The following is a 15887-nucleotide window of genomic DNA, read 5'->3' as shown; positions in this document are numbered from 1 at the left end:
ATGCAAATAAATGTGTGACCAATTTATAATTTGAAAACATTTATGTCACATATTTTACCTGTCTACAAGTAGAGTATCACTTGTCATGATTAAAATATCCAGGCAATCTTTCAGTTCCTTGTTACGGTCACTTGTCTGTACTAGACTCATCAGCAAACATAGCTTGAGCAAATTGTAAGTCCCAGGAGGAACAATTTGTGATGCAAAGATATTGGCAAGTATCGCTGTAAATTTCCAGCATGAGCTGGAAGTCAAAGAGAGGAGATACCTAAAATTGTCGCTTATTCCTGAAGGAACTGAAAGTAAACATATATTAAAAAGGGTTTTAAAATAAGAAAATGACATTATAGATACCTGATCCCATTTATCAAAAATATTACCAAATTGTAGCTCTTCTAGCGATGCCATATTCAAATTCTTATAATATTAAATTATGATTAAAGGTCACTCTGGTCTCTCAATTTTATCTCAGGGAATGTAATAAAATGAAACAGTTACCCCATGTGTCTACATAAATTGGCTGTGGGGTACAAGCAAATCCCTCATTCTTCTTTTAAGACCTATGTAAACCAAGCCAGATCATGGGGCACCTGTATTGCAGTGTTTGCTTCTATATGTTTGAAATAATATCATCTTTAGTGAGGGCTAACCAGCAGAAGGGGAAATTTTTGAATGTTGCTGTTAAAAGGGATGATTTAGGGTGCCTGGGTGGCTCAGTTGATTAAGTATCCAACTCTTGGTTTTGGCTCAGGTCATGATCTCACAGTTTGCAGAGTTTAAGCCCCGTATTGGGCTCCATGCTGGCAATGCAAAGCCTGCTTGGGATATTCTCTCTCTCTCTCTCTCTCTCTTTCTCTTTCTCTCTCTCTTCTCTGCCTTCCCCTGCTCACTCCCTCTCTCAAAACAAATAAATAAAAATACACAAATAAAAAGGAAGATTTATTCTCTACTACTTTGAAAGCACTGCACTGTACTATACTGTAACATTCTAGATCTTGTCTACTCCCTTACTCTGTCCAGCTCCTGAAATGAGCCTTTTAATCCACTTGATCATTGAGAAGAATTGCTATGCATGCATAAGCCAGTTCTTTCTCCTAACTCTTGAGCTGCCATCATAGAGCAATGATTTCTTCTATTCATCCATGGCCATGGACCGAGGGAAGCCTACCTTAGTGTAGCTATTGCCACATTTGGGTGGTTAAATCTGCCTACTTCTGGAATGCAACATGAGAAAGCACACTTTCTCACCTACATATAAGTCCTGTTCTCCTACCAAATCAATAAATCTGGGAATACCTCACAGAAGAAAATATTTTAAATGTCACTAAAATATCTATTGTCCATTAGTGCTTTCTTTGTTCAATATTTTTATTCTTCAAAGAAGCTTTTCTCTTCAAGACAAGCAGAGGTATCTAGAATCTAACTGCATTTATTTTTTATTTTTTAAATTTTTATTTATTTATTTAGATATTTATTTATTTATTTTGACAGAGAGGGCAAGCATGCACATGAGCAGGAGAGAGGCAGAGAGAGAAGGAAAGAGAGAATCCCAAGCAGGTTCCTTGCTGTCAGTACAGAGCCTGACTTGGGGCTTGATCTCACGAACTGTGGATCATGACCTGAGCCAAAATCAAAGTTGAACAGTTAACTGACTGAGCCACCCAGGCTCCACTATTTTTTTATCTTAAAGAGAGAAAGAGAACACAAATGAGTGAGACAGGCAGAGGGGGAGAGAGAATCCCAATCAGGCTCCGTGCTATCACCACAGAGCCCGGTGCTGGGTTAGATCCTATGACCCTGGGATCACGGCCTGAGGCAAAATCCTGAGTTGGATGCTCAACCAACTGAGCCACCAGGTGCCCCAGACAGATTTTTATTTATTTATTTATTTATTTACTTACTTACTTACTTTACTTATTTTCCTTGAGAGAGAGGGGAGGGCATACACACATGCATGAGTGTGAGCAGGGGAAGGGCAGAGAGAAAAGGACAGAGGACCTTAAGCAGGTTCCATGCCCAGTGCAGAGCCTGAGGGGCCAGATCTCACAACCATGAGATCATGACCTGAGCCAAAATTGAGAGTTCATGCTTAACTGATTGAGCCATCAGGTGCCCCTAGAATCTACTTGCGTTTAACTCAACTTGGTCCTCTATTATTGCAGACAATTATCTAGTGATTCCTAAATAAATAAATAAATAAACAAACAAATAAATAAATCTAAAATCTAAAATCTAAATCTATTCAAGATTTAACCAGTCCTTCCTGAACATTTAAATATTTATATGCCAAGTTAAAAGAGTAGGTCTGCTCTCCTCTTTTACTTAATGCTTATTTGTGTTGGAGTTGTTAAAGGAAATTACTAGTAATAAAGGTGGTATTTTGGCCCCCATCTGCCTTTCTCTTTTGTCTTATTTCTTGATTGGTTCAGAACTCAGATGAGGAATAGGATGCTATTTTATTGGGTCTTTTTCTCAGACAACAAGTTACTTAACATGGGGGTGGGGTGAAACAAAAGGTGGGGTGAAAAACCTTTTAGTGAATCTCAAACTCCTGACATCTGGACACAATTTTCTCATTGCTAATCATGAAAAAAATCAAAATAAAGTTTAGGCAAAAAAAGGAGTCCTTCCTCTGGGCAAGGGTCTACATTATCACATTTTCTTTCTTTCATAGCCTTTATTATCTGTAATCATCTTATTGATTAGTTTATAGGTTTATTCACTGTCTACCATATGATTAAGAGAAGGAACCTTGATTGTCCTGATTACAACTATATCTCTAGAGCTTAAAAGAGTGCCCAACAATACTTATTTCCTGAAAAAAATACTTATTTCAAAACACAAGGACTTAAATTTAATTATTTTTTAAATATGATACTAATAATTTCCTTACCTTCTGGATTATAAGAAATGATACTGTTTGCCTCTATACAGACAGCAGTTTGTGAAGTTCTTACACAGGTTGGAATTCCAATAATTTTATACTCATTTCCTATATTCATTTTACTCACAGATTCATCTAAAATTATTAAACACAAAAGAAAATATGTATTCACTAAATGAAACTTGTACGTGATCAAATGGTTCAATGATCTAGAACTAGTAACAATTCAGTAGTTGAGTTAGTTGTATTTACTTTTGTTTAGTATAATACCTATATAGAGTGGCACTAATAATGTAAATTGAGGCAATTTTATTGCTAATAAATTTTGATATTTATAGGCAATGATGAATTAACTTCAAGAAGCATGAGACATAGCAATTAGATAGTCTCCTATAATACAATGAAAGGAAAAACAAGATCATTGTATTTAAGATGAAATATCTTTGCATTAAATGACAATAAATGTTAATAAAAATGATCTTATAAGTAATAATTTAATTTGGGAAGAAAATAATTTTAAAAGGTTTATTTCACCGTCTATGATATAGCCAAGGTATGTTACATACATCATCTAATTATAAAATGTTAGATATTATTATTCCACTTTGTATATAAAGAAACTGAGAAATTAAGTGATTTGCAGAAGGCATTTACTAAATGGTAAGTAGCAGAACTGAAATTCACATCTAGGTCTGCTTATCTCCTTGCACTATGCTAGGTTTCCCTTCTCATACCTACAGATTGTGCAAAGCTTTTGCACAAATTCAAAATTTATCTTACAAACATACACTAAAAATCTTGATCCTCCATTAAACGGAAGTTGGGTGGTTATAAAGCTATGAAAAAAAGGACTTATAAGGAGGAACAGGATTAGCTTCTCTCTGTGAAGAAGATCAAACATTGATCTTCTCCATCATTTTTTTTCTCCTCTCTCTCTTAATCTCTCTACTCTTTTGGTGGGGTGGGGCGGGGGGGGGAGTTTCAGAGAGCATATTGGTGTACCCTGTAGACTGGAAGGGAAGAATCAGGCTTGAAAATTGGGAAAATAAAAACTGCAAACCAACCAAACAATACAACCAACCAAACAAACCAAACCAAACAACCAACCCAAAAAAAACAAAAACAAAAACAAAAACAAAATGAACTAACTGAAGGATACAGAATGAATTACAAGGGGAAAATAAAAGCAAACAATTTTTCAACTGTTCCATGGAATCATAGAGTTTGGTAGATGTATCCTGAGATCAAGGAAAGGTCACGAGAAAAGCACGGAGATCAGGAAGTCTTGGTATTTCTTCTAATATCAACCTCAAGAGGTCTGTTGTTATTAATTTAATCTCTAAAAATTCATTTAGGTTCCATGGAAAAGTTTATCTAAAGAAAGGGTTTTCTACTAAAATATAAGTTGCATAGCCACTTATATTTATACACTGTATGGTTTGTATATGGTATTTAACAGAATTAAGTAGATAAAAGCATAGACTTTGAAGCTGGAAGGCCTGAATTTGAATCATGGCTCTGCCATGTACTAGCTATATGACTTTGGACAAGTAACTTCTCTGTGCCTCAGTTTCCAAATTGTAAAATTGAGATAACAATAGAACTTACTTGATAGGGTTACAACTAAATGAGTTAAAATATGTAACAGTGCCTGGCACACAGTAACTGCTATATAAAAATGAACCATTATCATCTGGGCTTACATACCTGCTTCATCCTTGTCAGGCCATGGTGGAAAGAGTTCTTGTTTGAGTCTCTACTTTCCTAACTCTTGAGTTTCCTATACACGGTTGACATCTAAGCTCTCTCTTTCCAAATAGTTTAATTCCTCAAATTTCAGCCCAAGAAAGGAGGCTGAGCCTCACCCTCATTTTCACTTGTTCTGGCTTTTCAGTGAGGACTCATCTCTTTCCTGGGTGACTGACACTGATGATTTTCTCCATGGCAGACTCAGTCTACTCACAGGTCTCTACTCATGAAGTTCTCAACAATTAATCATATGTCACTGCTTATTCATTATTTTTAAGTTTATTTATTTATTTTTGAAAGAGAGAGAGAGGGAGGGGTAGAGAAAGAATCTGAAGCAGGCTCCACAATGTCAATGCTGAGCCCAAAGTGGGGCTCAAACTCACAAACTATAAGATCATGATCTGAATCGAAGTCAGATGCTTAACTGACTGAGCCACCCAGGTACCCTCATTCATTTTTAAACAAATATTTATTAAGTTTTTACTATGTGCAGTAAAAAAAAAAAAATAACAAAAACCAAAAAACTATGTCCTTACCTTCATGAAGTTTACATTGTAAAAGAACCCCAATATTTACCTAAGACACAACACAGAATAATGGGAGGTCTTTACCATAAGTAATTGTGTCCCTGAGACTTAGCACAGTGCCTGGGACATAGAAGGTGCTAATATCTTTTTAAGTAAATAATGTATGAATCAATGAATAATTAATATATTAGCTAAATATGACTCTTGAAAACACTCTTAAAAAGACCTATGATTCTTAAGCTATAGAAGTACCAATTTATAAGTCATAAACAATAGTCATAAAATAGTCATAAACAAACATAAATATAATAAACATAAACAACAGTCATAAACAATAGTCTTACATTTTTTAGCAATTTGCTTTTAGCTCACACAAAACTTACTTACCCCTTAGAAAAATTGTAAGAGATTGAAACCTAAATGGCTGGTTATTGGAATATCCTTGAAAAGCATGAAGTGCCTTTGCTGTGATTATTTCAACTATCTGTTTATCTTAAGGCAAATAGCAAAAAAAAGAATTAGGTATTTGAATACACATTCAATTTAATTTCCACATTAAGATATAAAACACTATTTTAAAACTTATAATTACAAAATGTAAATGCATTTTTACCACCAAGTACTCTAAATTTTCTGTCTTCTTGAAGTGAAGATGAACACAGATTACACAAAAAGTCATTTCTTACTGTTGCAGATTCAGTAGCACCAGGCACATGCACTCTTATATACTCAAATCCTAAAAGTAAACAAAGGAAAGCTAAAATTTACTTTTAGATTTAGCTATCCATTTTCAATCCTTTAAAATTAATCTAATTCAAAGTATAATTAACTCAATTTTGCACGTGGGTTCCTGAGAAGTTCAATTAACATTTATTGCATGGCTCTTTCTTGGCAGGTACTGTGTTAAGGCACTGGTGATATAGATACATAAACATACAGTTTCAAAAGGCAGCAATAAGAAACAGATAATTTCAATATGTGGTTTTCATTTGGACTGTTCAGAGAGAAGAGAGAATGGCATCCAACCCAATGATAAGTGGAGATGAATGGAAAAGATGTCCTGAGAAGGACTGAACTGAAGTTAAGGCAAAGGTCTGAGAGAGGACATTACATGGAGAGGAAACAGCATGAACAAACAGTTATGAAACAATGTGTGAAAACAAGTACTTCAGTAATCCAAGAGCACTGTTAAACTGTGGGAAAAAAGAGGGGAAGACAGAATGTACTTCAAGATCATGCAAAATAAACGTACAAACATAAGACAACAAGTTTTATTCCGTTCTTTCTACTCTATGAATGTTTCATAACTAATGATAAACCTGATTTAGGATTAAACAATAATTGCTTGGTATTTTGATTTTACATTTTTATATCTACCTTTCGACAGAGGGCATGCTTCATCTGAACAAAGAAATCTTGCACCTTGTGTGTACTTGGTTACAGTTGTCATTGCAATCACAATACCTTGCATCATATAAAATCTTTGAGATGCATAATCAAGTGGAAATTCACAAAGATCAAGACTATAACTTCGCAGAGGAGGTAAATGTGTTAACTTCAGCACTATATTAATCTAATAAGAATGGAAAAAATGGTATTAATAAAATTGCAGATCTAATTGCACTTGCATTACATTATATAAGTATATAAGTACAATATATAAGTATTGTATTAAGTACAATATATAAGTATTTTTGTGGAGTAAATCAAATAAATGATTTGTTAGTGTTATTAGGAAACAAAATGTAAGCATAAGAAAAAAGATTTAAATATAAAATTAAAGATGCAAAACCCTTAAATCTTACATTTTAATTGGAAATATCATTATGAACTCATTATTTTTATTTAAAACCACACATTTCCTGACTATATCCATTGAAAAGACCTGTAAAAGAATGACAACCCAATAGTAATGAACACTTCTAGTGCCCAGATTGTGATCTCTTAAATACAATTTCTCACCAAAAGGAACCTAAACTGCTTAAGAGAAATGGCTGACTCCAGGTCTGGGGTGGAAAATATACCAGATGGACCTGCTGTATCTCCTTGTGCCAGAAACCAAGGGAATTACAAAAAACTAAAACATGGGATCTGTCAAAAGGACATAAAAGCCAGCTTTAAGGGACTCCCAGTGACCAAAGGTAGGATAAAATAAACATCAAAAGGAATGATAAAGATTCATTGAAATATATCAGATATATTTTAAATATATTAAATACATCAGATATATTAATATATCAGATGTCAGATATTTTAAATTCATGAATTTTTCATAATAAAAAAATAAAAAACAAAACCCAAAAAATTACTGGTCATCATTAGAGGCTCACAAAATAATGATTTCAACTCATTATTCTCTGAAAATTTATAAATGGAAAGAATCAATCATTTATTCTGCCTTTCTGGTACAAAGTATATTTCAGGGTAACCAAATAGTCGATGAGAGAAAACTTCTGTTATAGAATAATTTCAGTTAATAAGTTCAGAAAGGTTGCTAAAATTACAAAAACTCAGTTTTGCAACTTCAATAAAATAATGGATTCTAAGCAATGGTCATCAGTGGCTGCAAAAACTATTAGGTGGAAGTTGATGGGAGACTGTATACTGAAGAGATCAGACTGACATCACCCAAACCTACTAATCAAATGTGGGATTACTAAAAGTGGACAACAGAGAGTGTATTTCTCCTAATGTAACACAATATGAAATACATGACACTAAATATGATGTATTCTTGTCAAAATGAGTTGAATCTGAATTTAAGCAAGTTTTAAGAGCAAATTCCCTTTTTCCAGAAAAATGGGGTATGGGGGAGTAAGTTAAATGACACAAGAACATGGGGCACCTGGGTGGCTCGGTCAGTTGAGCGTTCGACTTTCGCTAAGGTCATGATCTCATGGTTTGTGAGTTTGAGCCCTGCATCAGGCTCTGTACTGACAGCTCAGAGCCTGGAGCCTGCTTCCGATTCTGTGTCTCCCTCTCTCTCTGACCCTCCCCTGTTCATGCTCTGTCTCTCTCTGTCTCAAAAATAAATAAACATTAAAATTTAAAAAAAAAAAAAATTTTTTTTTAAATCCCACAAAACATAATCAGACAAATCCAGATTATGAGACATTGTACAGGACAATTATCTAGGTTTTTCAAAATTCCAATGGTATAAAAAGGAAGGGGGAGGAAATTGCTCTAGATTAAAAAGGATTTAATAAGATATAAAAACCAATTACAATGTGTAGACCTTGTTTTGATCCTGATTTGAACAAATAAATTGTGAAACACTCTTGAGAGCCCAATTGGGTAAATTTAAATATAGACTGGATATTAGATGATACCAAAAAATTATTGTTATTTTGTAAAGGGTCATAGTGGCATTGCGGTTATATAAGAAAAATGTCCACAATTTTTAGAGGTTGATAGTAAAGTATGTAGGTGGGACATAAGGATGTCTGGGATTTGCTTTAAAATATTTTGGGGAAAAGATGATGCAGGTATGGCAAAATATTACAAACTATTAGATCTGAATGACATAATATGGAGGTTCACAGTATTATTCTCTTTATTTTAGGGTATGTTTGAAATGTTTTATTATAAAAATATTTAATGTTATAAATGATAATACAGGAAATAAAGATGTGTATTTAAGATGGTCTATTGAATCTGAAAGAAATGTAGTACTTTTTAAAATAAACAAAATATTGTTTATTATTTAAAAATAATAAATAAAATATGAATAAACAAAATTGAATATAAAATATTTATTTATAAGTAACATTCAAACTACTTTACCTTGGTTTTCTTTGTTAAATTCAACGAAAACTTACTTGAGTTTCAGTCTGTAATTGTCCAATTAGTGAAAGAGTCTTAACAGCAACAAAACAGACCTGTAATTTCAAACAAACAAAGTTACCAAAAATGCCATGTGGCATAAAATTATTTCTTTCTTTAACTTACAGATTGAAAAACGTGAGCAGCTTTTAGTGGCTGGTGTAAAATGTAATTTCCAAGTTCAGCATCCAATTCAACAATATCAGAGGGATTTATTAAAATACTGAATCGATAGACCGCATAACTTTGTTTTGAATCTGTAAAAATACAAACATAAAAATGAGGATAGCTGCACATAGGAATTTTAAAGTTTCTAAAATATACAGTCACCTTTACTGAACATACCATTGTAGAACTTGCAATCATCTATAAACTTTTGGAGGCCTCCACTTCTGTCAAGATAGATAAGGGCGGCCTCTTTCATTTTTAGATTTGACATTTTCTCCTACTGAGTCTTCTCTATTACAAACTGATTAAACAACTGCTGGTAAAGAGTACCGATGGTGAAACACATAGAAAAGATGAGAATACCTAGAGATAAAATATATTAGAATTTACACCTCACGATCTCTAATAAAATCTTACACACTGTTATACTTAAAATTGAGAGTGAAATGAAATAAGGTAAAATTCCCAACTTAAAATTCCTATGCAAAAGAAAACAAAGTTTTGCTCTCAATAATATTTTTTATCAACAGTAGTTTATGAGATTCTCTACAAGATTTCAAACTTAAGAACAGGAACCCCAACTGTCTCTTTACAGAGTAAGTGCTCCCAAAATATGGTTGTTGAACTAAATATTAGACGATGATGTCCCCTTGCAGGGGGTGTTTAAAAAATGAAAGTGGTAAAAGTTGTTACAAAAAGTCAACCTAAGTAAAGTGTAGTTAAACTAGAAAATCTGAAAACTTAGTCCTAGATCTAGCATTTCCTAGTTGCTATGCGGCAATCACCTGGGCTATCTTGGCTCAGTATCTTCATATGCAGGAAATGAAAGGGTTGTACTAGATGATAAGGCCTCTTCTGGCTTTAAATCTTTTATCAGTAACCAACATAAAATATTAAACCTTGGTAATGAGAATGGAATTTGTAAAATTAATTTAAAGATAGCAATCAGCAATTGGAACAGTATATATCTATAATTGTATTAGGTACTAGGGATAAAATGATTCAGGATTGGATCATGCCATCAAGGAGTTGCCAATTTGGAGAAGTCAGACGACCATCACATCTGTTCATCATCAAATATTTATTGGGCATTTAGTATTTATTAGATACTAGACTGTCATAGGCACTGGGGCTACAAAGATGAGTAAAATATGATTCCTATTGTTCAGAAAGTACAGAAAGGGATGATGGACATGTAAAAAACTTACTATAAACTTGCTATAAAAGAAATATTAATGTACTAAGGAGTACAAAAGAAACATGATGTATTAAATAGTTCCTAAAACAGCATCATCCTTGTGTAGGGGTCATAATGTTTTCTCTTGGTATAGGACATTTTGATTTAATACAGTGGGTCATAGGGAAAAAGCAATGAATTCTACTTTAAAGGTGGCATTTGATAAAGATTTAATTGGAGGAGAGGTGAAGACAGGAGGACTTTTCCAAAGACAGGGGTAACCAATAGATCTACACCTACACTACTGAATCCATACCCCTACTACTTGGAACTCAGGCCACTTACCAAAGTAAAGTAATTGAGACTGTCCTTTTGCTATTATATAGGGGGGAAAGTTTAGAGTTTCTCAGTGGCCATAAATACAATGATCTTAAAGTATATGTTGTATTCAGAACATTTCATCTGTGCTTCATCTGAACATAAGGTTTCTAGGGCTGAATGAAGAGAGTCCATTGATAATGAAACGGGTGGGTGAGTCTCAATCAGATTATAACTGTTTGAAGTCCGTTATGATTACACAGGCAAAAAAAAAAAAAATCCATCAAAGTTTTTAACAGGGAAAAATATGGTCAGATTTTTGTGTTGGTAATCAATGCCTACTGCTATTGTGGAATATGGGTTGGATAGAGGAAGAGATGATAATCAGTTTCTAGCTACTGATACAGTCCTAAGAGATGTACGGCCCAATCTAGGGCATTAGGAATGAAATGAACTGGAGCAGATGTATTCTAGACTTTTAAAGATTTCATGGCGACCAGCCTGTGAGTTTTCAAAATGGGTGTGGCTGATGCTGCTCTAACGGAAATATGGGACCCCGAAAAAGAGTAGGAAAATGATAATGCAAAGTTCATTTGAGATGTTCTAATTCTGATGGCTTCTTAGGCCACCCAGATATATATAAGCACTAGGACCACGTAAATCAGGGCCTGGACTTTAGCAGCTTAGGGGGAAAAAAAAAAGAAAAAAAGCTAGCGACAAAGCTCTGGGTATCACCTGTGTAAAGCAGAAGTCCTGGGAGTGGATGCACTTTTTGGAAAGGAAAAGTAGAGACACGACATGGAAGCCAGTGAAAAAGCATTAAATAAACGAACGGGGATAAAATTCTACAAATGTTCTCATACTCCAAAGAACTCAAGGGTTAGTTCACTTAGAATAGGCAAAGGAGGTCAGGTCTTCTCCCCCTGCCGCGTCAGCAGAAAAACACCTCACAAAGCAGATAAAAGCGAATCTGGCCTCACAGTCTGGGATCCACGACCTCTCTCACCCACATCAGCAGCCTCCAGTGAGAGGAACCCCTGCCCAGCAGCACATAGAACCCTCTCCTCACGCACCGAGCTGAACCAGGCGAGCGCCACCTGAGGACGAACACACAACGAGATCCTCGCGCGCATGCGCTCACCTCTGTGATGTTAGTTGCGCGAGGGCTGCTGGGACCGCCCCCCCCCCCCCCCCCCCCGCAGTCCCCGCAACGCTTAGCCAGGGTGATTACCGGGTCATCCTCCACCTCCTTTAATTAAATCACCATGCATCCCTCGCTGCAAGGCAAAAAAGAGGGAGAAAGATAACAAACTTTTGCTAGTTCTTGTTTTAACAACAACCAAAGTTTTGAACACAACCAAGGGTGTCCATGGTTGTTTGTTTGTTTGTTTACTGAGAACTCTCCTGCTGGGAATGCAAAATGGTGTAATCAATTTGGAAAACATTCTGGGACTACCTCAAAGGTGGGATTACTATATGATCAAACAAGTCCCTGCCACGTATAATGAGGGGGTTTAAAACATACGTTCACATGAAGACTAACACATAAAATGTTCATGGTATTACTCATAATAGCCCAAAAGTGGAAACAAGTGATAAATGGATAAATAAAATGTGGCATATCCCTATAATGGGATGTTATTTGACCTTTAAAAGGAATGGTGTACTAATACATGCTGCAACATGGATGAAAGCTTTGAAAACACTATGCAAAGCAAAGCAAGCCAGAAATAAAAGGTCAAGTATTGTATGATTCCGTTTGTATGAAATATCTAGAATAGGCAAATCTGTACAGAAAGTACATTAGTGTTTGCTTAGACTTGAGGGGAAATGGAGACTGACTGCTAATGGGTATAGGATTTCTATTTATTTAAACAGGTTTTTAAATGTTTATTTATTTATTATGAGAGAGAAAGTGTATTGCCTCCTGGCATAAGCGCCCTCAAGTGGGGGAGGGGCAGAGGGAGAAAGAATCGCAAGCCAACTCTGTGCTGTCAGCACACAGCCCAATCAGGGCTCGAAATCACTAACTGTGAGATCATGACCCGAGCTGAAATCAAGAGTTGGACGCTTAACTGACTGAGCCACCCAGGTGCCCCAGATTTTTTTTTTAATTGTGGTAAAATATACACAACATAAAATAAAATGAAACTCTATACCCATAAAATAGTAACTCCCTTTACCCACCCCACCACACCTACCACCTTCTATCAGATCTTGACAACCACCATTCTACCTTCTGTGTCCATGAATTTGACTACTCTAGTAGGAGCCTCATATAAGTGAGGTCCTTAACTTTTTGTGACTGGCTTATTTCACTTAGTAAAATGTCTTCAAGGTTCATCTATGTTGTAGCATTTCCTAACTTTTCAAGATGGAATAATATTCCATTGTATGTATATATGGCATTTGGTTTATCCAACCATTTAAGATTTCTTTTTCAGGTGATGACAATGTTCTAAAATTGATTGTAGTGTTAGTTGCATGACTCAAAAACCTAAAAGCCAGTGAATTGTACACTTTAAATTGGTGAATTGTATGGTATTGGAACTAATCTCAATAAAGCTGTTACCAAACAAACTTAAAACTTGTGCTGACTCCTTCCCCATTAGTATTACTATGATAGGAAACAAATACAAAATATAAAAGGATAAAATAGGCAGAAAGAGAAAGGATTAGGACCTGAGGTCTCTGGGTGGGGAAAGACATGTTTTGGAACAATGCTGGGAGTGTTTGACCACAGCAAAACCACTCCTCCTCCCCCAGGCAAGAAGGTTCATCTTAAGAATGTAACAGACACCACCTACTCCTCCTCAGGTTCCCTCAGGAATTTGACAAAAGACAGGACTAAAAATAAGTAGACCATAAAACCTATGAACCACAAGGAACAGTTTGGCCATACACCACCCCTCATACAATGGAAATTAGCCAATCAGAAATGGACAACCCAGCACCTAGAGTTATACAGCCAATAAGGGTAGAAGGCAACAAGGAACAAGGGGGAAAGGAAGAGGAACAGGAGGGCTGACCACAACCTTATAAAACAACGACCCTTGCCTATAGTCCTTGGGCATTCATTTTTGAATGTCCCCTCTCTGTAAAGAGAGCTTTCCTACTATTCTTACTTTCTAATCTTATACTTGAATAAACTTTTGCCTGCTTCTCATTTTGTGTCCACTTCTTCATTCTTTGAATCGGCGAGACAACGAATTCTGGGTATTGAGGAATAAAATCCTGCAACATTACTTGGTACAGTTACCTGTCCTCATGTATTCCATGGTTTGAAGAGGACCTAGGTGGTGGAATAAAAGTAATTGAAGCCATTCTTTTCAATATTTACTAGGGTTGATAAAACACCTCAGAGTTTGTTTTTCTGAGGGAATATAATCTTTGTTAGTGTTGAGGTGATAAAAATGCTTTGCTGGAGCCTAAATCAACTTGTAACAGCAAATGATGTTAAAACTTTTGTACAACAATTCTGTGGTTATGGATACTATTTTAGATGGAAAGTTCTGGTGATGGCGTTATATTTTAAGATAGAATCAATTCACAAAAAGGTACTCATATATATATTAAGGTCTTGGTTAATCAGTTAACCAAAACAATTCATTTCCATAACAAAGTAATAATGGAGTTTTATATCAACCAAGTCCAGGAAAACCTAATAGGTTTTTACATATTTAATACAATATTTAAAATATATTAAACATAAGAATAGCATTTAAAATCTTAAGTATTCAGTGTATTACTGCACGTTGCAAACTCTCTGAAAATGATGATATCAATAGTCAAAATTTCATTGCTTCTTTTTGATTTTTTTAACGTTTATTCATTTTTGAGAAAGAGAGAGACAGAATATGAGTGGGGGAGGGTCAGAGAGAGAGGGAGACACAGAATCCCAAGCAGGCTCTAGGTTCTGAGCTGTCAGCACAGAGCCTGACACGGGGCTCAAACTCATAGACCCAGAAATCATGACCGAGCCAAAGTAGGACACTCAACCGACTGATTCACCCAGGTGCCCCAAAATTTCATTGCTTCTCATTGTTACATTGCTGTAAATACTTACACTTTATTATTATAGAATATAACTGAACATCACAAATTATTTATTTATTTATTTATTTATTTATTTATTTATTTATTTATTTATTTTTAGAGAGAGAGAACATGTGAGTGGGGATGAGGGGCACAGGGAGAGAGAGACTGAGAATCCCAAGCAGGCTCTGTGCTGAGCACTGAGCCTAATATGGGGCTCAATTCCATGACACTGGATCACAACCTAAGCAGAAATCAAGGGACACTCAACTGATTTAGCTACCCAGGCATCCCTCTTTCCTTTTCTTAGTTAGCCTGATTAGAGGCTTATCAACTTTATTGGTTTTTTTCACAGAATCAGCTTCTGGTTTTATTGATTTTCTCTGTTGATTTCCTGTTTTCAATTTCATTGATTTCTGCTGTCATTTTTATTATTTCTTTTCTTCTGCTTACGTGCTTCTTTCCATTGTTTCCTCAGGTAGAAACTTAGATTATTGATTTTGGATCTTTCTTCTTTTCTAATATATGTATCCAATGCTATAAATTTTCCTTTAAGCACTGTCTTCATTATATCCCACACATTTCAGTAAGTTGTGTTTTCATTTTCATTTAGTTCAAAATATTTTAAAGTTTCTCTTGAAATTTCTTCTTTGATTCATGTGTTATTTATAAGTGTGTTGTTTAATCTCCATCTATTTTGGTTATGTTTTTAATTTTTAGTTTACTTGTGGTTTTAGAGCAGACATTGTATGATTTCTATACTTATAAATTTGGCAAGGTGTGTTTTATGGCCCGGAATTTGGTCTATATGGGTGAATGCTTCATGTGAGCTGGAGAAGAATGTATTCTACTGTTGTTGGATGAAATAGTCTATAGATGTCAATTGCATCCAGTGGATTGATGGTGTTTTTGAGTTCAACTATGTTCTCACTGATTTCCTGCCTGCTGGATCTGTCCATTTCTGAGAAAGGGGTGTTGAAGTCTCCAACTATGATAGTGGATTCATCTGTCTCTCCTTGCAGTTCTATCAGTTTTTGCCTAATGTAATGTGACACTCTTTTGTTAGGAACATTTACATTAAAGACTGTTATGTCATACTGGAGAATTGACTCCTTTATCATTATGTAATTCCCTTCTTTATCCCTGATAAATGTCTTTACTTTGAAATCTGCTGTGTCTGAAGTTAATATATAGTTACTCCTGCTTT

At 35.1% G+C, this 15887-nt stretch overlaps 1 protein-coding gene across 4 annotated transcripts in view; it reads right to left on the bottom strand.

Moving 5' to 3' along the window:
- MCMDC2 (minichromosome maintenance domain containing 2) overlaps positions 1-11805 on the bottom strand; it is a 39836-nt gene extending 28031 nt beyond the window's left edge. For 3 of the 4 annotated variants that reach the window (XM_060610666.3, XM_078441645.2, XM_060610665.3), the window contains exons 1-8: positions 9328-11805; positions 9109-9239; positions 8979-9038; positions 6538-6733; positions 5774-5896; positions 5548-5652; positions 2894-3019; positions 59-296 (exon numbers count right to left, since the gene is read on the bottom strand). In XM_060610666.3, the coding sequence (XP_060466649.3) occupies positions 59-296; positions 2894-3019; positions 5548-5652; positions 5774-5896; positions 6538-6733; positions 8979-9038; positions 9109-9239; positions 9328-9421 (1073 nt within the window). In that variant the 5' untranslated portion in view covers positions 9422-11805. The remainder of the gene's footprint in view (positions 1-58; positions 297-2893; positions 3020-5547; positions 5653-5773; positions 5897-6537; positions 6734-8978; positions 9039-9108; positions 9240-9327) is intronic. The other variant, XM_078441646.2, reaches the window with a different exon arrangement.
- Positions 11806-15887: the final 4082 nt, after the last annotated feature.

The sequence above is a fragment of the Panthera onca genome, chromosome F2, assembly GCF_046562875.1.
Source record: "Panthera onca isolate mPanOnc1 chromosome F2, mPanOnc1 haplotype 2, whole genome shotgun sequence".
Classification (NCBI taxonomy): Eukaryota; Metazoa; Chordata; class Mammalia; order Carnivora; family Felidae; genus Panthera; species Panthera onca.
This window is presented reverse-complemented; position numbering and strand designations above follow the sequence as displayed.